The sequence below is a fragment of the Leptosomus discolor genome, chromosome 22, assembly GCF_034619465.1.
Source record: "Leptosomus discolor isolate bLepDis1 chromosome 22, bLepDis1.hap2, whole genome shotgun sequence".
Lineage (NCBI taxonomy): Eukaryota > Metazoa > Chordata > Aves > Leptosomiformes > Leptosomidae > Leptosomus > Leptosomus discolor.
In genome coordinates, this window is record NC_141412.1 from 209,134 (window position 1) to 230,190 (window position 21,057).

Here is a 21,057-nt window from a genome sequence, read left to right on the forward strand (position 1 = left end):
CCGAGAGACGCGCTGTGAAAGCATGACCAGTGTCTGCTTAACCTGGCTCCCTTCCCCCCCGATTGTGGCACCCCCTCACTGTTCTGCCTGGGCTGATCTAAAGCAGCTTCCAGTCTTAAAGCCCACCACTTCCAGGCCAGCAGGGTGAGGGACCTCCCTGGCACCTGGAAATGCACCCTGAGCACTCTGTGCATCCCTCAGAGCTCTGTCCTGCTTCCAGAGACGCTTGGGTTCTCAGCCTGGGGGGAATCCACTGCAGGGTGCAGGTAATACTGTGATTTGATAAAAGCAGAAAAAAAAAAAGTTAGCCTAATGAACACAGGAATGGCTCACTTATCAAGACTCCAGCAAAGTAAACGGGCAGAAAACAGAGCCTACTGGTACCACTCATCTTATTCTCAATCAGCTCACTTACTCCACCAATATGGACCATTTACTCACTGGAAGGGGCTTTAATAGCTATTTAGAAGTGTGAAACAGAGACCAGCCTTTCACCCACCTGTGCGACACCCTTTTTAAAAAAAAAAAAAAAAAAGAAATCAAGTCTCTGGGCACACACAGCAGTTCAAGCTCGTGGGATTCTTTGTGCCAGCCTTCCACATCCCAGTGCGCTCAGCACCTAGAGATTACTTTGCCATACAAAGAAAATGTACTTGAGTTTTCAAAACAAGTCATTTTGGGAAAGTCTGCACCTAAAAAATGGCCTTGAGGACTGGGATATGGCAGAGGAGCTCAAACTCACCATCACTACTGAGGACTTTCTGCAAGGTAAGGGCTTCAGGGGGACTGATTGACCTGGCTTCCTTTTAAAACGACTCCCGTCTCCAAAACTCAGGTGAAAACTGTAAAATCTGGTTAATAGTAAGTTCCAGCCTAGAATGTTTAAATGTGATCAGATCAAATTAGAAGTGTCTGCAATTACGTATAAGGCAAGCGTTTGCAGCTCACAGAAAATGAGGCTGACACAAAAAAGATAAGCTCCCACCACGTCTCTGGGCCCCCCACGTCTACCAGCTCCTGATGGGACCCTCTGCCATCGCATGCTGCCATGGCAAGCTGACCCCTCAGCACACGGGTGCTCACTGCTGGGGGCACTGCCTGATGCGAGAGTTAAGTTTGGGACCTGGTGTTACCTAGAGAGGCTGGTGGTGTTTCAGGGAATGGCCTGGGAAAGGGGCTTTTCTTTTGCCAGCCAGAACATCTGTGTCCAGACCGGAATTTTTCTAAGCTTCCTTAGAAAATGTTGAAGCCCATCTCTCAAGGAGAAGGATATAATGACATGGCTAGGCCTGCAGACACACCTCCCTCCGAACGCAACCTTTTGGGTGGATAAACTTGGGAAAGGAGGGCCGATGGGAGTAATTTATACACTTCTGGCTTTGCAGGGCAAAGACAAATTTCGGAGCCGAGCGCGGCAAGAACATGCAGGCATGCACATTGCTGTGTGCAAAACAGGAAATAAAACGCTATTTAGAGGGACGAGGAGGCAACTGGGGACCTTTGCCTTGGCATTTGCATTGTGGCATTTGCTTGCCAGGCTGCCTCTGGACAGCAGGGCCTAGAAACGGTCCTCAGGTAGGACCATCGGGGTGACGTTTCTCCTTCTCCTTAGACCCTAGCGTTCAGCCCCACCTGTGGATGTGGGTAAACCCCAGCCTGGTCTGCCCCATCTCCGGGAGCCCTGGCATAGACCTGGCCAGATCCAGTAGCCTGGTGGCCTCGGCTGCTGGTGCCACAGAAACCTCCTCTCCGAACACATCCTGGGACTACTCCGACCCGGACTGCTCCGAGGAGGATGTGCTGTCATCCTCCAGTGAGGCTGGAAAGGTACAAAAAAAAAAGGAACTGCTTGGGCGGTCCTAGGCATCGTGCGCGCTTAACGAACCTGCGAGAACAAACGAGCTGGCTCAGCAGCTCCGCGAGCGGTTGCCTCCTGTTTCAGCAGGGGCCTGTCAATGCACAGGCTGAGTACAAAGTGCGGGGGTGCAGGCTGAAATTTTAAGTATGTAGGTTTTCTATGCACACTCTGCCAGACCCACCCTCCCCTAGAACAAAGCAGCTTATCCCTCTCCCTCGTTCCACCCGGGGCTAATATATCCACATCCTTTCTCTCCTTCCTCTCCCCAGCTCACTGAGGATGAAGATGCTTCTTGTGCGGACATCCCAGTTCCTCAGGAGACGGCGGAAATTCCCGGACTCAAGGCAATGCCGGTGCCTTGGAAATCCACAGTCCTCAGACCTCAGAGCATGAAGCTCAAGCGCCCCAGGCAGACGAGCACCAAAATGGAGGGAGGCTGGCTCCGTCCCCCCCTTAATTACTCCATCCTCATCACCCTTGCCCTGTGCAACAGCGCAAGCGGCAGTCTGACCGTACAGCAGATCTACCAGTTCATACGGTATCCACTCTTCTCCCAGCTCCTAGAGCAGAATGAGGGGAAGAGGGACAATGAGGGGTACAGGGGTCTCGGATCTTCTACTGGGGAGCAGGGATGTGGCAGCCAGGACTCACATTTGGGTCTCGGCTCTGCCTTTGGCTCAAGGTGCCGCTGAAAAAACTGCTTCCCCTCTTTGTAAACGCCCAAACCCACGAGTCGCGAGAGCCGGTGTTTTAGTTTTGTCTCACCCTCCTTAGAAAACCCAGTGCTCAACTGCGCCGGCAGTCAACAACACCACAGGGGTCAGGGAGGACCCTCTGCTCCCTCCCTCGCTCGGATATGGTGTATTTGGTTATTCACCACAGCCTTTAAGTGCTTCAGCTCAGGACAAATCTTTTCTCCCTGCAGGCAGCACTTCCCATTTTTTCGAATGGCCCCACAGGGCTGGAAAAACACAGTCCGACACAACCTTTGCTTCAGCAGCTGCTTTGAGAAAACCACTGGCTTCGTACGCGGAGAGGGAAAGCGCAAGTCCTGCCTGTGGAGACTGACTCCAGAAGGACACAGGAAGTTTCAGGAGGAAGCAGAGGCCCTGCCCAAAGAGACTCTCGACTTGGTGCACCAAAGCATGAGCGAACCAGGTACGTTTCAGAAGGCAGGAGCCCTGCAAAACGCAGGGCGGGTCAGACTTTACAAGATTCCCACGGCAGGAGGGATACAGGCGGGCACCCCAGCCAGTACGCAGTCAGCAGGACTGCAGCACGCTAGGTCTAGGAGGTGATACCAGACGCTCGGAGATCCCTGTAGGGATACCTCCACGAGCAGGGCTTGGTCACCAGACTGGCCAAGAACCCTTCTTTAATGAAACAAACACAGCGAGAGAAACAAAGCAGACGACTACATTAAGCCACAAAGCCTTCATCTTGGTGTCGCGTTGCTCAGCAATACAATACCTGTCAGTTTAATATAGGTAAGGACTGAGGCTGTAGCATCAGCGCCCGAGCAGACGTTATGCTCCAAGTGACTATCGCAACTCCCCCCCCCCCCCCCCCCCCCCCGCCGCCTCTCTCTTTTGCAGATCTCATGAGATCTCTGTTTGGCCTATGATTCCTTCCGGCTCCCTGCTTCTGAAAGACGTACCGTGGGTTTTCAAACCAAGCTTGTTTTCTCAAGTGCTGCCACAGGTAGCTCCCCAAGAACCACGTGTCGAAGTTATGAACCTTGTGATTAAGGACTCAAATTTAGAAGGGGGGGAGGAGAAAGATGACCAATCTCTTTTCCTTCAGCGAAGCAAGTTTTTGCTCCAGCCGCACACATCCCATGTTGCACAGGCATTTTGACGTGTGGCACCCACTACGACTTTAACACAAAGTCCTGCACACAAGCTGTTGCCTCTTGCAATGTTCTTGCAGTGCAGAGGATCAAGCTGCACTAGAAGGTTGATCTGTTCCCTAACAAAGGGTCTCGGCCCACAGGTCAGAGGCTGAGCAGAGAAGGCGTTAGCTGGCTCAGCGAAAGTATCCCCTACCATACAGACGTTACTCCAAGCCATTGCACTTGCCTGACCAGTTGTAAAACGGGCGGGCCAGGATCCACACAACTGCTGGGCAGGCTGCTCGGAATTTCTGCAACGCTCACTTGGCAGAAATCAGTGAGCGCTGCAGAGTGCGAGGAGGGAGAGAGTTACCTTGTCACACTTGCCAGGGATGTGACCAAAAAAAAAAAAAAAAAAAAAAAAAAAAAAGGCACAATCGGAGCTTACTGTTGTGTTGACGACTTGCTTCTCGAGCAAGAGGCAGGAAAATCACATCCCCAGGCCAGAAGTCAGGCAGATAGCAGGCGTCTAGCCTTCAAGAAGAGCAGATTTTTCATACCTTCTTCCTGGCTGCTGTGGCAGTCGCTCGAGCTGAAACACGATCGGTCCAGTTATGGCCATTATCAGTCCCGTGTGCAGCGGGAGCTGGGGCGCCCTGTCGACAGGGACAAACAGCGCACAGTCACGACGCAAGTTCTGGAGTTCACTGCTAGGTTGTACCCTAGACCTGACCCACAGGGAAAGGATGCCAGGGGACAGCCCATCCGAAACTCCTTGACAGGGCGGGCTGGGGGCACCCTGGAGATCAGCTCCTTTCACCCATGCGCTCATGAGAGCGTAAGAGAAGACGCATCAGAGGTGAGTTGATCCCTAGGCTCAAGTCTAACAGCACACACTGGCGTGGTGGGGTGCAAACCGCTGCACGGGGTGGGTCTGCAGAGCGGGGCGCTAACATCACCGGAGCCGCTGCACAAGTCAGAGGGAGGGAGACAGGCGGCTGTCAGCCCCACGCACGAGCGGATAGAGGCGAACGGCCTTTGAAGGCCTGGCTGCACTGGATGGCAGCACTGAGGTAATCCTGACGCTGCACTTCGGGTGCTCGCCCCCATCACGCCAGACTAGGCCTTGAGCATCCCCTGCTCTTACGAAGCGTGAAAACCCACCAAACAAAACCCACGCAAGATCTTGATAGGGCTGGGGAGGGGCGGGGTTAGAGCAACGCTACCGGACAGGCTGCGTCAAACGGTTTCGGGGATGCGTGGCGCCTCCCGAGCGCGTTCATAGCAATACCCGGTCCGGCATCGGTGTGGGAGAGGCCGGGCGAGAGGGGCGCTCGCCGCTCGCACGTCCCCGCTTGGCACCAGGCGGAGGGCGAGCGGGCTGCAGAGGGCAAGGTACGGCTGGCGGGGCCACCCCCGCGCCCCGCTCAGGAGGGTGCCCCGGCGCGCCCCGCTCCCGCCGCCGGCGGGAAGGGGCGGGGAGGGGAGGAAGGGGCGGGCCTGCCGCGCCTGCGCCCCGCGGGGCCGGGCCGCGCCGCCATGGCGGTGCACTACTGCGGGCTGTGCCGCCGCACCTCCTTCTCGGGCCGCCGGCACCTGTACAGCGCCGCGCACCGGCGGCGGCTGCGGGAGGCGCTGACGCGGCTGCAGGAGGAGGTGGCGGCGGCGCGGGCGGCGGCAGCGGCGGCGGAGGGCGATGGCGGCGGGGCCGTGCGGCGCTACGACCCGGCGGAGCACGAGCGGCGCGTCTGGTGCCTGTGCTGCGGGCGCGGCGTGCGGCGGGACGGGCGGCGCGGAGGGCTGGCGCTGCCGCAGGCCGGCCTTCTCCAGCACCTGGCCGGGTGGGTGGGCGGACGGGACGGGACGGGACGGGACGGGACGGGACCGGCGGGCGGGCCGGGGCGGGGCGGCGCTGACGGGTGTCCCGCAGGCCCGAGCACCGCCGGGAGACGGCGCGGTTCTGGCGGGAGAACAGGGCGGAGGCGGCGCTGCGGGAGCGGGTCCTGGTGCCGGCCGAGGAGTACGAGCGGTTCGCCCGGGCGCTGGAGCGGGCGCTGGCCGCGCACCAGCGGCGGGAGGAGGAGCGCATCCAACAGGTACCGCCGGCCCCCCGCCGGCCCCGCAGCGCCCGGCCCGGCCTCACCCTCGCCTCACCCTCTCCTCTCCCGGCAGATGGCCGCCGGCATCCGGGAGGCCGAGCGCAGGCAGCGGGAGACGGTGCAGGCCGCCCTCCAGGTCGGTGAGCTGTATCCTGCCCTGGCTGCGCCCCGGCGGGGACCGGGGACGGGGTCGCGCACCCCCACCGGCACCGGGCACTCTCGGGAGGGGCTGGGGGGGCTCTGCTCCATACCAGAAATATTGTTCCTTTTTCCTGAATCAAACCCAGCTTCAAACGGCGCCGGAGCTTTGTGCAGGACCTTCCGTCTGCAGCGCCCCGGCAGGACCCGAAAGGTGAGAACCATTTTCCTTGCGCAGCTGCCAACCCGTTCCCGGTCCGAACGCCGGACCGCACCACAGCCGCAGCCTCCTCGCTTGCTGCTGCCGCCACCGGAGTCGACACTGTTGTCACTGGGATCTTGCACCCGCTCAGATCCCTCACAAACTTTTACCTAGACTGTAGTAAGCGCCATAGCTGCAGGCAGGTTTGTAGGTAAGCACCAACAGCCACAAAGTGTGATCACAGCGATCACATACAAGCCTTTAACATTGCCGTGCCCCAAGAACATTTCTCCTTTTCCTTCTTACCGCAAAGCTCTCCAAACACAAACTCCGCTCCAGAAACCCCTGGGCAGTCGGACCGTCACTCACCTCCCCGACTGCCTCTTGGCCCCTCTGTTCCAGGGACTCCTCTCGCGACACAGAGCAGCCCGGCCCAAGTGGGTTGCAGACAGGACCCGACGTGAACTGGATGGAATCAGGCCAGGCTTTGACCTTCATCGGCCACCAGGTAGGGGGGACTCGCTAACGAGCGTGACTTAAATGTAACGACAAGTCACTTACAAAGCAAGACAAGGGGTCTTGCTGAAAAAGGCACCCTTCCAGATTCAGGCGAGCAACTAGCTGAGAGTTCACTCATCCAGTGCCAACTTGTGTTTCCCTAAGCAAACGTTCTTTAACATGCACAAAATGCCCAAACACTCCTTAAAGAAAGTAGAGAAGAGCCTCCCTCTGTCCTTTCGTAACAGAACTCGATTCCAGACAGGAACGCACACGGTGCCATTCTGTTTAAAGATGCTCCTAAAAGCATCCGTTTCTCATTAGTGTTTTATGTTTCTGTGAACAGGACACAGAAGGGAAAGGCAACGTTCACACAGGTAAATCAATCATGCCCACCTCGTGCCTCCTTTGATTGCTACCCTACGGAGAACTCTTGGCCTGCAAGTGTAACAGGGGTGACTGAAAGCGATTTTGAAGCAGTTACAGCGTAACCAGGAGGTGCTCGCTCTTTCGCTAATGCTTGACGTACCAGAGGAGGCGGAAACGCCTCCGTATTACGAACACTGTTGGTGCTGCTGCATGGAGCGTGCGGTTTGGGCCGTAACCGAGGCAAGCCAGCTGCTTTTCCTTGCAATGCCTCAAGTTTACTTTTCCATCGCCGCTGATTTGGCAGGGCGAGCTGCAGGGACAGGGGGAAGAGGGGATGCTTTTCCCAACCTCGAGCTTAGGATAGCTGCGCTGGCTAAAACCATCTTCCCCCTGACTTCTAGGAGCAAAACCTCCATGGCTAACAGAGGAGGAGGATGGAAGTAAACCACAAATTGGACCTTCGTACGAGGAATTTCTCAGGCAAAGTGAGCGGCTTGTACACATTTCGGTTAACCTTACGTTCCCTTTACCGCAGTAAAGAATCAGAATCACTTTGGCTGAAAAAACCTTCGCTGAACCAAATGGTTTTTTTTAGAGGAGAAGCAGAAGCTGAGAAAGCTCCCCGCGGAGCGTGTTGGTGCCAACTTTGACCATACCTCTCAGACAGGCGATGGCTGGCTCCCCTCTTTCGGGCGGGTTTGGAACCACGGCAGGAGGTGGCAGTCCAGGTGAGCTTTGGGGCAGCGCGGACTGACACCGAGCGGAGGGTTTGCGGCTTCCTTCCACGCAGACTGCTCGCAGAGCAGGCTCTGCGGCGGTGGCAGCATGCGTAAGGCGACGTCTTGCCGCAGGGGAGAGTTAGGCCGCGTGGCGCTCAATGCAGGCGGAGCGTCGCTCTCGTCCCGGAGCAGCGCACGCGTGACCCGCGAGGTGACACGTGGTCGCAGCCGTAGAGGCTGCGCGCGTGAAGGTGTGTGCCTTGCTGAGCTTGGCTCACCCTCAGACCCGTGTACAGTCCCGCTGGCGCCTCTGAGCGTGATAGAAACCTGCGTCAGCTAGCGGGAGAGGCTGCTACAGCTCACTGAGGTAACAAAGGAAATCACTGGGTGAGCTCCGTCCTGAAGCGCTACACGTAGCACTATCGCGCTCGTTAGATGAGGGAGCGTCCGTTACCTCTTTCTAAAGGCTGTTGCAACATGACTTCTACGCTCTCTTTCAGGCATCAGTTTAGAACTGAATCGGGGGAAAAGAAGAAAAAAAGGTGATCAGAAGAGGAACACTGAAGAAACCAAGCGCTGACTGCTGTGGAAAGGCAGTGGCTGCAGCTTTGTGGTGCTGCTGCTGCCGCCGCCGGTGGGTTTAGCGCTCTTATTTAAAATACGCATCTGGACGCCTTCGGTCCCCTGAAGGCAGGGAGGCCACGGCATAACACCGAGTCCAGCGCTGTTACTGAAAGCTGCTCTGCCGGGGGGTGTCGCAGCAGATGCACCCCCCCGTAGCAGACAGGCAGCATGTATCTGGGCATCGAGTTCTGAAGCTTTAAGCTACAGAGAGGCAGATCCTGCTGGCAAGGAAGGGCTCCTGCCTGCACCCTGCCTTCATAATCAGAAAGCCTAGCTTATGCGGCGTGTGCTGCCAGCGTCCAGCGCCGACATCCCATTAAACTTTTGAGAAAGAAACTTCCTTTTTTAAAAATTACCTGTGTTAGCAGACCAACTGAAACTTGTTTCAGACGCAGGGCCAGCTCTGGGGGCAACTGATGCCATGTGCCTGATGTTTTTGTTCTAATTTATATTACTTTTAACTCGCTATGCCTCACCTCAAGGGCGACTAATTAGTCCTCAGCAGAAGAAAAGAGGCCTTAAAGACCTCTGCTGTGGGCAGTTCTTTCTTTTAATTTAAATATAATAATTACAGCCTTATTTAGAGCTGCCTACCTACACTTCCCCACTAGACACGGACCTGGCAGACGCTGTTGCCTTGTACACAGAGATCTGTGGGCACGGCTTGTTCAGAGGGAGTTTAAATAAATAATGAAAACATCCCGCTAGCGTCTTCACTATCTACGATGCAAGAGACGGGCTTCAATTTCCCTCCTACTAGAACCGAGTACGGTTCAACATCGCTGGCTGCTGTAGGCGATGCAAAAGTTCCTTCCCTTTCCGCAATACAACAGCACGTTCACGGTACGCTCGTGACACTGTAAATGCAAGAACTGGCTGGCAGACAGCCATGACCTGTACCAGAGTCCGCTATCAATAATGCGTCAATAATGAAACGTACACATTATTGAAAAAGCCAGAAAAATTACTTCAATAGTTTTATTGTGTGCATCTACACATGACACGTTGTTGACGAGGCCACTGGAGAACCTGCAAAGCAAGAAGTCCCAAATCAGACCACCAGGCCGAAGCAGGCCAGGACGCAGCAAACAGCCCCACAGCTCTGCTCCACCAGGAACGCTCCGTCACAGCGCCCTGCCACAGCAGGGAGGACGTGTCCCTGCGCACCCCTGGGCCTGGCGACAGGGGAGCGCACTCGGCTCTCCTCACCCAACGGGCACAGAGACAAACCACAAACCGCTCTTTTAACTCTGGAGAACTGATGTTCCCAGTAACGCCACCCAGGAAGCTGCTCGGAGTGCGAGCAACCTCCCCTGGCCGCCTGGAGAAACGGCCCATCCAAACCAAGGCGGGAGCCGTCTGTTACACAGCTCCTGCCCAGACCCTGCTGCCTCACCTCCCTACGCATCCTCCCCCGCGGCAGGCGCGTCTCCACCTTTCGTGTTCCTCGTGTAGATCACTTGGGCTCGGTGTTTGGACACCAGTTTGATCAAACCTACAAAAAAAAAGATTACTTGAGCGGCGTGCGTACTGGAGGGCACCGGGGACGTTGTGCTCCCTTCTGAAGTGGCAGACCGGACAATGGGCGATAGGAAACACCAGGGTACCCAACACTTAACACGCTCGTACAAGGCTTTGTTCAGGCACAGCAGCGGTTACGCCACAGCCTGTCCTTCTGGCAGCATTTCCTTAGCACAGCGGCGCCCCTGAACGCGGCAGAGCCACTCTGAAACGCAAGCTAAGGCAGTGGCTGGTCAAAACCATGCTGATTTCCATACTTCAGGCGCAGCAGGAAATCTTCTACGTGAGCAAGGCAAAACCATCCAATTCAAGCACCTTTCTGTTCTTCCACAGTTTCGAGCGCTTACCTTTGCTGAGCAGCTCCTGGAGGGCAGCCCTAGCCAGGGAGCCTCGAATCTTCAGTCTCTCAGAGACAACTGCAGGGGTGATGAGCTTGTAGTTGGGCACTTCTTTGCACAGTTTGTCATAGGTGGCCTTGTCAAACAGGACAAGGTTGTTCAACTTGTCTCTCACTTTCCCCTTGGACCACTTCTACTTGAAAAAAAAAAGAGAAACACCCACTAAGCCACCTTCTAAGCAATAACGAAAGATCTAGCTTTGGGGAGGACTAAGAACTGCACCATTCCATGTCTCCATGACCCATCCTAGATGAAAGGACTAACAAAGCGCACAAGATGGTCTTTGTAAAATGTCCGTGTTGCAGATAATACCTACGGTATCTCCAAATAGAAAGGACTAAAGCCTTTTGTTGATCGGATTTAACACCATCGCGCGCAATTTGCTGCCACGTGAAGAAACAGCCCCTCTAACAACGCGATGGCACCCGCCCCCCACGCCAGCATCGTGCCAGGAGCACCCACCCAGCCCCCGACTCTTCAGGGCTGCCCACGCCGCACACGTGGAATGCCTGGGGAACCCAATAGCCTCCTCCGAGCTACCAGGCTCCCGCCCCCGCTTTGCTGCGCTCAGCGTGAGCCCCGCTGCCCCCGCCCCGGGTTTCCACGGGGGGCTCCGGGAGGGCCGCGGCTCGAGGCCTGCGGCCAGCGAGGCCCCCTCGCCCAGCGCGGCGCCGGCTCCTACCTTCTTCTTGGCTTTGCCGCCGGACTTGTTGACCGGGTCCTTGTCCTTCTTCGCGGACTTGCCCGCGTCCTTCTTCTTCTTGTCGTCTTTGGGCGGCTGCGGGAGGGGGGGGAGGAAGCGAGGGGACGGTCAGCGGCGGGAGGGGACGGTCAGCGGCGGGAGAGCCCCCCCCCCGCCCTCCTCAGGGGCTCGGCCCCCCCCGCCCGCCCACACGGCGGTCCTGCACTCACCATGCTGCGGCGGCGGCTGCTCCCCCAAGATGTCGGCCGAGAAAGGAAGCGCCTGGCGCGAGGCGCTGGGAAGCCCCGTGGTCCGGGGCGGCTTCCGGGGCACGGCGTGACGCCACTTCCGGGGCAAGGGCGGGCGGTGCCATGGCGATCTTCAGCGTCTACGTGGTGAACAAGGCCGGCGGCCTCATCTACCAGCTGGACCACTACGCGCCCCGCGCCGACACCGAGAAGACCTTCAGCTTCCCGCTCGACCTCGTCCTGCGCCCGCACGACGAGCGCGTCGTCGTCGCCTTCGGGCAGCGCGACGGCATCCGCGGTGCGGCGGCGGGCGGGGAGGGCCGGGCCGGGGCACCGGGCGGGCTGGGCTGACGGCTGACTGCCTGCCGCCGCGCTGTCCCCGCAGTGGGCCACGCCGTGCTGGCCATCAACGGCGCCGAGGTCAACGGGCGCTTCACGGCGGACGGGAAGGACGTGCTGGAGTTCCTGGGCAACCCCGCCAACTACCCGGTGTCCATCCGCTTCGGCCGCCACCGCCTCTCCTCCAACGAGAAGCTGATGCTGGCCTCCATGTTCCACTCGTGAGACAGGGCGGGACGGGACGGGGGGGGGGAGCGACGGGGGCGGCGGCGGGCGCTGAGGGCCCTCTCCCCGCAGGCTGTTTGCCATCGGGTCGCAGCTGTCCCCCGAGGTTGGGAGCTCCGGGATCGAGATGCTGGAGACCGACACCTTCAAGCTGCACTGCTTCCAGACGCTGACAGGTACCGCCTGGCCCCGGGCACCCCACGCGGCTCTGCTTTTGCCTCGGCCGTGGCGCAGCTCGGCCTTCCTCACCCTCCTGCCGTTGTGGCTCCAGGGATCAAATTCGTGGTTCTCGCTGACCCGCGGCAGGCGGGGATAGACTCCCTTCTCCGCAAGATCTATGAGATTTACTCTGACTTTGCGCTGAAGAACCCTTTCTACTCCCTGGAGATGCCCATCAGGTAAGGAAAAGCCCGCTTTTTGTGGAACGGCCGCAGCCCCTCGTCGCGTTCTGCCTGCGCATTAACCAACGCTGCCAGCACGGCCCCTAAGCGAAGTGGCCAAAGCAGACCCCGAGGTTGAGGGGAGGGGGAGGACACTGCGCACCGCTGCAGGGACAAAGCACTGACCCGTGCTTTTGCCAGCGCCGCTCTGCTAGGGAAGTGCTCTTCCTTGGTACAATCCCTGCTGTCCTAGCGTAACCCTGGAGCCCACGCAAGAAGGGCTTATTTAATCTTAATTAGCGGCCAAGCCGAAGCTTGCCAGCAGTCAGGTTGCCGTCGCGTGACTTACGGAATCTCCCCTTGAAGGATGCAGAGCCAAAGGATGTGGCGATCCCCTCTTGGTTAGCCTGTCCCGTAGGTAAAGTCACCCCCTTCTGCCTTTCTGACCATTTCAGGTGCGAGCTGTTTGATCAGAACCTGAAACTTGCGCTGGAGGTGGCGGAGAAAGCTGGGCCCTTCGGACCGGGACCGTAGAGAAAGCCTCACCCGTTGTGCGGACTCCTTTCTCTGGAGAGCGGGGCCTCTCTTCCCTGGCTGGCCTCTCCCGGAGCTCCGTCTCCTCCACGGCAGAGACTGCGTATCCCCAAAACACGCTTCGTTATCTCCCAAGATACCCTTTTATCCCCTTTGTTGTGAAGTTTACCTTAAACAGACTCGTTGCTACTGTTTACATTGGGCCTCGGAGGCTTACTCTGCTGTTGTGGCTCCACCGCCCTTGAGCGAAGGGAGGAGGGTACGGTGCGGGTCCGTGGCCTTACCGCACTCGATTGTTGTCTTTCCTTTCACAATTGTACATATGTATTTTTCCTGTATAGCTCTAACTTATGGTTTTGCAGAGGGCTTGGTGTAGAATTAATAAACGTTCGTTCAAGAGGTGGATGGTGTTCGTTTTGTGTCGCACCTCAAGAGGATGAGCAGGTTTGGGTGGTTCTGCTTGCACTGTCTCCGTAAGACAACCAGAGCCCTTGTGACACTGCTCCATTTTTATTTCACAGACAGTAGAAGATCATATAATTAAGTACAAAATGTAATTCACTTCCATTGTTTAATTAAGGCTGGCTACCGACTCTTGCAACCACACCACCGTTCAGCAAAACACCTGCGTGCAGGTTCTTCACGAGTTGAACTTGCCTCTTCCAGGACCCTAAAGCAGCCAGTCCTTCTGGGGAAAAACAAGGGTATTCGACAAAAACCCGGCTAAAAACCAGAGCCTACTTCTTGCAAAGAGCGCTGGGCCGGACCCCTCGGGGCTGCTGGCTGCCAGCAGCGGCTCTGCTAACGCCGACTCTCGCAGGTAGCCCGAGCCCCTGCCTGCAGCCCTGAGAGATGCAGCTCTTGACCGAGAACAGCCTAGACCGTTCTGAGAAGATACGAGCCAGTGCTAGAAAGGCGGGTTGTTGCGGGAGTCACAACTTCTGCGGTGGCTGCTGTCGCAACACCTGCTGCGGGGTCGGCTTTCCTGGCTGATTTGCAGAGCGCTCGCTACGAGCGGCCGTGGCAGCAGCTGCCTCCCTTGCAAATCATTAACGCCGCAGACAGGAATTGCGCCGGGCAGGATCAGCTCGACAGAAGGAGCTGCTCTAAACGCTCTCCCTGATGTGCCGAGAATTTCTTGGAAACACACCTATTTTCAAGCGCTGCCACAGCACCGCGCCGGTGTTCTGCTTGTCCAGAGCAAAACACCTCCCTCGCTCCTAGCAGCCGAGCCCAGGTAACGCTCAAGCTGCGCTGCGCTCAAATCAGCCGTGAGGCCGAAGGGTAATCATCATCACTCACTGCCCTGGCGCTGCTCCAGCGCAGGGAGCTCGCGCGTAAGCAAACCGGGACGGGGTGAGCGAACGCGGCGAAGGCTCGCTTCAGCACCCCTGCGCCAGGCTGAACTGGCACTTAATGGCCGGGACAAACCGTAAGGACGAAACGAACTGTGACAGCACCCGAAGCCGGTCGTTTTGGAGGGACTCGGCGGAGAAGCCGGGGCGGCGCCGCCTGCTTGCTTCACCAACGGTGCTGGGAGGAGGAGGTGCAGTGAAATCATTACAAATGTAAACTAGCTGAATTATCACATCTCAAGGGAAAAAGTGATTGGCAGCAGGAGCCTTGGGCCCTCGGGCACCTGACGGTGGAGGATCAATTGGGGCATTTTTATCTAGGTTGCAGCAATAGGTGAGCTCACTCGCAGGCCAGTTAAACAAAAACCGAGCATCGTTCACGTCGGCGGGGGAGCGTCCTTCTCACCGAGCAGCTCGTCCTCAGTCAGCCTTCTTGGGAACGCGGCCCATCTTGGTGCGGATGTTCCGCAGTAAGAAGAAAGCCACCGTGCTACCGGTACAGGTGATTTCAGCTACCCAGAAGGCTGTGGCCCAGCTGTAGTGCTTGGCAATGGTACTGAAGGGTAGTCCAGCCAGAAAACCCCCGACTGTAAGGAAAGACAAACAAGACACCTCGCAACGCTTGTGCGTCTCAATTTTACCTGCCAATACTTGGGTTTGCACGTATAGAAACTGCTCAGGCCTGGTTTGAACCTAAAGCACAAGGCAAAAACCTGCCAGGCGCAGCAGGAAGCCCCCCTGAGGCTTCCAGTGCTATTGTCTCAGCTTCCCATGATCGGTAACGTGGCACCCAGGGGCTAGACCACATCTCATCAATAACACACGTGGGTTTTGGGGGAAACGGGCGCTACTCACCGTTGGCCATGAGGGCCACTATGGCGTGGGAGGTGCCGCAGAGGTTGGCAGGGGCGCTTTCGTTGGCTATAACCCCAAACAGGGCGATCGGCCCGTACGAGGAGAACCCGAACACAGCTCCCAGAGTCAGGATCCACAGCTGCCAAAACAAGTTAAGATCAGAAACAGGATCTGTGCCTCTTAGCACCATCAGCCAGCAGCCGCTGACAAACCTCAGCTCCTATGCACGGTACGAGGGGGTTTTGACATTTTTGGGCTCACAGCAGCTCCCTCGCTTGCAGACAGAAGAGCTCAAGCCTGCGACAGACCCCACGCACACACAGCTCAGCCCCAGCCCCACCACACCGTCTTTTGTTGGCCGGCACGAGCTCTCCCCTCTCCTACAGTTCCACCCCCTGCACCGCATAACGCTTGCTGCTTTGCAAGAAAGAACCAGAACATCAGAGAGAGATGGGCAATGAGCCCATGAAATCACAGGAGAGAGCTGTGAATAGAGTCGCTTTTAAAGATGATCCTGGAGACACCAACTAAAAGCTTTTCTCGTTTTAATTGCAAGCAACCGGACAGGCCATCTTCATTTGCCAGAAGCCACCATCTGATAACCTCTATGTTACTGAACAAACACAGAAACAAAGCCAAAAAACCGCCACAGTTTGAACTTCAGCGTTAGCTTACGCTCTAGGAAAACCACCTGGCTCACAGTTTACCAGTCACTTGTGAAAAGACAACATAGGATAAGCGACTTGGCCACCTCAAGACTACAGCATGCTTTTTTTGAACTAGAAATGCCATTTCAAGATGCCCAGGAGGAAGTAAATGCCGTCTTATTTTCCAGATGGGAAACGGAAACAACGAGTTAGGAAGACACTTGCCAAAAGGTAAGCAGGAAGGCACCTGCAGGAGCAGAATCATTCCTCCTGACCTCACTCACAAGACCCCTCTCGTTGGCTACGTTTCACCTGATGAACAAAGGTCCTCAGAACCTTCTACGTAAGAACTTAGAAGTCTCATGTTCAGACTTATTAAAGTCAGTTAGTCTAATCAATCAAATGACAATAAGAAAAGGTTGCTCCTTCAAAACTTACAGTAAGCTCTTCTCAACGCCCTGGTTCTAAGTTCTGTAGTGCTAACCAGCCTCCCCGGGGTAGGAAAAGGGCAGATCAGCGAAAGCAGAAACAGGCAGAGGGAGAAAAAATGCAAGGCAGAAACCTCGTGTTCTTTTAGGCCTGTGAGATGAGCTAGAGGTTGCAAGGCTACAGTCCAGAAGTGATTTTCCTGGAGAAGAAAAAAAAAAAAAAAAAAAAAAGGAAAGGAGAAAAAAGGTTTCATTTACTCGGCAATCATAAGCGCAGAGGCAAGCCAGGTCTACACTACAGCTGGTAACGCAGGCTACCCGGGCCAACGGAGGCGGCAGAAGCAGTCCAGGCGAGACTGAGTCAGCCTGCCTCTCCAGAGCGCAAACAAAGAAAAGGCAAACTTGTGGTGACGGAAACAGTCGCGCTCCCCGTCGTCAAGCTCCTCACCGCGACAGGGCTATCCCTGCGACCGACGGCCAGCTGCTCGCGCGAGGATTACCTTGGGAGAATCGCCCGTGACTGTGACCCGGAACAGAAACATGGACACACACATCCCCGCCATCATGGAAAGCAGCAGCGCGTGACGAGGATTCCCGTAGCTCGACAGACCCACCTGTAACACAAGAAGGGAAACGGGCTCAGAAACTGGAAGGACTCCTTCCACTTTGGACTCGTGGTAACTAACGCCGTCCACACGGCCCAGTCAGGAACACTAAGAACATCAAAAGCACGCCTTTCAGCAAGGCTCCCTGGTTTGGTTTAAGGACTGGCGGCAGTCAAACCGTGCTAAACGAGCAGCTCTCAGAGATGAACGTCACTCCTGTTATCAGCTGCGCCCTGTTTCCACCCTGCATTTGCCTTCGGATCCCACAACTGGATTTTAACGTTTTTTTTTCAGCCAGAAGACAGTGCTCGTCAACAGATCTCTTCCAACACGGAAATCTGGAGAGCCCAGTCAAGCCAACAAATGAAACCGATCAAACACCTTCACCCTGACAGGTGTACCGCAGTCTGTAACATCGACAGAGATATTTCCCAGCACCTTCTGAGGCGTTCAGCGGTTGCTCTCAGGCACACAGCAGAACTGCTCCACTGCCGGTGCAGGCATTGGGGGGGGGGTGGGAGGGGGGGTGGGAAATCATCTTTAAGCACTCACGAAGGCAGGCAAAACAAATGGCAAAAATTCTGAAGCAGCTCCATTTGACGCTGTGCTAACTGCCCAGCAGAGCTGAGGGCCCAGATTACTTACTCGTGCTACCGCTCTGTCAGAAAGGTATCCAGCAGCAATGCTGCCCACCAGACCCCCAATCTCCAGGGCGCTCATGTAGGAACTACCTAGAACGTAGGCGAAGCAAAGAACAGGCCGTCAGGTTTGCTCACAACAGCAAAGCTGCTATGCGCTTCAGACCGAGATCTCAAGTGCTGTCAGCTCACCGTGAGCTCAGAGCAGCTCTGCTGGGCAAGACCCTCCAGCTCATCCCTGTACAGGAATGCCCGTCTGTCCAGTCCTGGGAGGGCCGTGGCACGGAGGCACTCGGTGCCCACAGCAACTCCATCACCGCGTTATTTCAATACCTACATGTATCTACGCAGACAGTTCGGAGGTAGGCAAACGAGTCCCTCGGTTGGAGATGCCTGCGTCCTTCTCCTGTACCCCATCAAGCTCTGGCCATACCTCCCCGATCGCAGCCACAAAACTTAACCGTGCAGCTTGGCGCCTTACCCACAAGCATGGATTGTCCCCTCTCCTGGATCAGGAAGAGCTGTCCCCAGTCAGTACAGCACGTTTTCACTCCAAAAACGACCAGGTAGCCTGTCGAGAGCACCCAGAGGTATGGCGAGAGCAGAAGCTCTGTCAGAGTACTATTGTCGCTGGAGGAACCTGTAAGGAAAATCCAGGGGAGCGTTACTACTGCTTGAGCACAGCTACCGAACCACGCTGACGCAGCGGCGCTACAGACAGCAGGGTTCGCGCACAAGGACATCCTTACGGAGGGAGATATTCATAGCTCCCGGTAGCGAAGGGCTTTACCTCCCCCTTGTTCTGGGTTTGCTGCGATTCCAGAGTCTTTTCTGTCAATTTATTCCACATTCATTAAAGATTTCAAAAGAACGATCAAAACACTACTCCCAGTAATGTTCTGTATTGCGGTTGCCAATACGCTCTTCACAAAGGTTGTTAGAACAATTACCTGCTTCACCAGATTCTGTGCTAAAGTCTTTAAGCTGTGACACTATATAGACCCAAACAAAGATGCTGACTTTCAGGTGCTACCTCAACTTTTGCATCGGTCTTCCAGGAATGCCTACACACCCACCCTCCCCAGGGCGCGCAATACTGTTTTCTTAGACAAAGAGGTCAAGTCTAGCAGCACAGGCATCACAGCACAGCGTGGAAGACAGGCCGAGCCTCCACCGGCCTTTAAAACCCTACAGCAAACCTGTGTCGCAATTCCCCTCTGCCTGTCCTGCTTTCAGAGAAGCACCATACTCAGCGGTCTGAACAAACATTTACTAACCGGAGATCGTAGGTGAGCACAGAAAACACCGAGCAGAGTCCACCGCAAGCCAGGGGTCAAGAGAACCCACGGCAGGGTGAGGGGACAACCGCCCGTCTTCTGCCAACGCGGAGGAGGAGAGGAAGGTCAGGCCTCAGGAAGCATTCCCCCCTCCCACTGCGGTGTTTCTCTCTCCGGTAGCCCCCCAGACACTCGGCTCGCTATCTGAGCGAACAAAGCCCCAAGAAAACCAGGGCACGGTTAGCAGGGAAACATTACACAGACGGGAAGATGAAATAGCCGGCCGCCAGCGTCTCAGCGACATGGAGGCGACCGCTGGCAGGCCAGGGAGCGGGAGTGCTTGGCGGTCAGGCTCTTCCTCTGCCCTGCTGTGCTGTGCCAGTCTCAGAAGCCCATACAAGGCCCTGTGCCTTCTCCCGCAGCCGCCCGCTCACAGCGAGGTCTCATGCTCACCTTTCTTCCCTTTCTTGGCTCCTTGTTCGATGTTGGGCAGCCCAACATCTGACGGCTCGTTTTTAATGAGGACAAGGCAAACAAAAGAGACAACGACGCAGATGAAGCCGGAGAAGGACAAAGTCATGCGCCAGTCGTAGTTCAGAGACACGAGAGCAGCGACAATGGGGCCTAAGCCTCCAGCCAAGTTCATGCTTGTAGACAGGATTGCCCACCAAGTCCCAAACTGGGAAGGCTCAAACCACTGTGCAATAACAAGAAAAATGGCATGAGGTCTGGGAAAGAGAGCGACGCTGCACCTGACAACCCTCAACTCAGGCTCAGACCTACAAAAGCAGGTAAAGGGAGCGCCCGCTCCTTGCTGCCTTAGTCACGCAGGGAACCCCAAACCTTACACAAATGTCAGCCACAGGGGCCTGACAGGTGCTCATGCCACGAGCCAGCTTGGGGTTATTTCCATTTACAGACTGTGAAACTGAGACGCGGGCCAGGAAAGGCAAAGTTAAGAGCACACGGTTCTGCGTACTGCCTTGCTAGGAACAGCGTCCTGCTGGCACAGGACTGGGAAAGGATACGCAGAGACCCACACGGTAACTTTAGGACTCGCTGTTGCATTCAGTATCAGGCACGATCGGCTCAGCATTGCAACGTGCGCTCGGAGCCAGAACCCCTTGGGTGGCTGTTGTCAGCAGGAAAATGTCCGAGGGCGACGCTCGCAAACGCCTTCAGAAAACACTATGTCTGTTGTCTCCGTTATTTGGGCCACTCCTTTCTGTGCACACAGCAGTCCTGGACAGTCCTTTTCTCACCAGCTAGATGAGGCTACACACCTCACAGTGGGGAAATGCAGTTGTTCATCCCCCCCCCGTCCCGCAAGTACGTGCACTCCTAGATTTCATGTCTTTCAAGAGAGGTTAGCCCACAGCTGACCTCCTCCCTGCCGTCCTAGGGCAGAGAGCAGTCTGCTCCGTTTAGACTGTCGTGAAACCCAAACACAGGCAGCCTGGAGGCTCGACTCATGCTGCTTCCCCACACGTTCCCCGGTTTTCTACCTGAACAGCCTGCGATTTGCCATTCCCGAGTTCCCTGGGCACGCAGATGGAATTCTGCTCGCTGCCCCTTGCCCGGCAGCAAACCGCCGCAATGGCAAAGAGACAAGCAGAACTCTGTTTCCCACAAACCACATCTCTTAAAGCGGAGGTGGTGTGCTACCAGGAGATGTTACTTATCAAACCGAGCTAGAATCGAGGCACATAAACGCAAGGGCTAACGGTTTCTCAATGTTTGCTGGAATAAGCAGAACCCTGTGCATAGAAACTTGCTCCACAGGCAGAAGAAAGCGCAGCTAGTTGTTCTGCCCTGCTCGGCTCAAGGGAGGCGAGTTCCTCAGGATTCGGAGCAAGTGCTCCCACAAACACTTACTTTTCGCAGTATCTTCCCGCAGGGCGGCCAGCCCAGTCCCTGGGCCAAGCCATTGAGGAACCAGAGCCCGGCGAAGGCTGTGACGGTGGAGCTCCAGGAGAAGACCACGTTGACCAAGCCCACCATCAGGAGACCGGAGGAGAAGAGCCAGCGGGCGCTCATCTGGTCGGAGAGGACGCCGCTGACAAACTTGCTGATGGCGTACGCTGCGGACTGGCTGCTGGTGATGAGACCTGCGGCGGGGCAGAGCCCGGGACGCGCCTCAGCCGGGTGGCACGGCCACCTGCCCACCCGTCAGGGGCCGCACCGAGCAGGCAGGGCACCGGGGGGGGGCCCGGGGACCGGCACTCACCCAGCTCGTCCTTCCCCAGCGGCACCTCGGCCATGACGGCGGGCATGACGAACGAGAAGGTTTTGCGGTTGAAGTAGTACAGCGTGTAGCCGACGAACATGGCCGCAAAGATCACGGCCCGGTACCGCCCGTACCCGCCGGTCGCCATCCCGCCGCCTTCCTCCGGGGCCAAGCGGCGACGGGACGGGACGGGGCAAGGCCAGGCGGCCGACGGCCCGGCCCCGCGAGCCCGGCGGGCGGACGGCGACGCCGGGGAGAGGACGGGCGGAGGGAGCGGCGACCGCCACCGGCTCCTGCTGCAGCCCCGGTGCCCCCCCCGGCGCCCCGCGCGGAAGTCCCGCCCCGCCGCTCCCATTGGGC

General features: G+C 56.8%; 5 protein-coding genes across 7 annotated transcripts; 3 read left to right on the top strand and 2 right to left on the bottom strand.

The window, feature by feature from the left end:
- The first annotated feature begins 647 nt into the window (after window positions 1–647).
- FOXR1 (forkhead box R1) lies at window positions 648–3,810 on the top strand. Its single transcript, XM_086476760.1, has 5 exons — window positions 648–768; window positions 1,613–1,827; window positions 2,128–2,396; window positions 2,784–3,112; window positions 3,707–3,810. Exons 1-5 carry the CDS (start codon window positions 648–650, stop codon window positions 3,808–3,810), a joined length of 1,038 nt encoding a protein of 345 aa, XP_086332886.1.
- A 1,418-nt stretch (window positions 3,811–5,228) lies between these two features.
- On the top strand, window positions 5,229–9,038 carry CENATAC (centrosomal AT-AC splicing factor). The gene is made up of 9 exons (XM_086476839.1): window positions 5,229–5,530; window positions 5,620–5,785; window positions 5,862–5,924; window positions 6,076–6,140; window positions 6,531–6,636; window positions 6,973–7,003; window positions 7,397–7,480; window positions 7,591–7,723; window positions 8,215–9,038. Exons 1-9 carry the CDS (start codon window positions 5,229–5,231, stop codon window positions 8,258–8,260), a joined length of 996 nt encoding a protein of 331 aa, XP_086332965.1. The 3' UTR covers window positions 8,261–9,038.
- A 264-nt stretch (window positions 9,039–9,302) lies between these two features.
- On the bottom strand, window positions 9,303–11,205 carry RPS25 (ribosomal protein S25). The gene is made up of 5 exons (XM_086476802.1): window positions 11,170–11,205; window positions 10,940–11,035; window positions 10,207–10,390; window positions 9,735–9,833; window positions 9,303–9,367 (listed from the first exon to the last, which is right to left on the bottom strand). The coding sequence occupies exons 1-4, from the start codon at window positions 11,170–11,172 to the stop codon at window positions 9,739–9,741; spliced, it is 378 nt and encodes a 125-aa protein (XP_086332928.1). The 5' UTR covers window positions 11,173–11,205; the 3' UTR covers window positions 9,303–9,367; window positions 9,735–9,738.
- A 104-nt stretch (window positions 11,206–11,309) lies between these two features.
- TRAPPC4 (trafficking protein particle complex subunit 4) lies at window positions 11,310–13,068 on the top strand. The gene is made up of 5 exons (XM_086476800.1): window positions 11,310–11,485; window positions 11,573–11,747; window positions 11,824–11,927; window positions 12,023–12,149; window positions 12,587–13,068. Exons 1-5 carry the CDS (start codon window positions 11,311–11,313, stop codon window positions 12,663–12,665), a joined length of 660 nt encoding a protein of 219 aa, XP_086332926.1. The 5' UTR covers window position 11,310; the 3' UTR covers window positions 12,666–13,068.
- Window positions 13,069–13,156: 88 nt separating this feature from the next.
- SLC37A4 (solute carrier family 37 member 4) lies at window positions 13,157–20,845 on the bottom strand. Of its 3 annotated transcripts, XM_086476789.1 has the most exons (10): window positions 20,698–20,845; window positions 20,346–20,578; window positions 18,924–19,167; window positions 17,675–17,833; window positions 17,201–17,286; window positions 16,451–16,564; window positions 16,085–16,150; window positions 14,876–15,014; window positions 14,427–14,607; window positions 13,340–13,353 (listed from the first exon to the last, which is right to left on the bottom strand). In XM_086476789.1, exons 1-9 carry the CDS (start codon window positions 20,843–20,845, stop codon window positions 14,441–14,443), a joined length of 1,356 nt encoding a protein of 451 aa, XP_086332915.1. In that variant the 3' UTR covers window positions 13,340–13,353; window positions 14,427–14,440. The 3 variants fall into 3 exon arrangements, with proteins under 3 accessions (XP_086332914.1, XP_086332916.1, XP_086332915.1); XM_086476788.1 differs by having other exon boundaries at window positions 13,157–14,607; XM_086476790.1 differs by lacking the exon at window positions 16,085–16,150 and having other exon boundaries at window positions 13,157–14,607.
- Window positions 20,846–21,057: the final 212 nt, after the last annotated feature.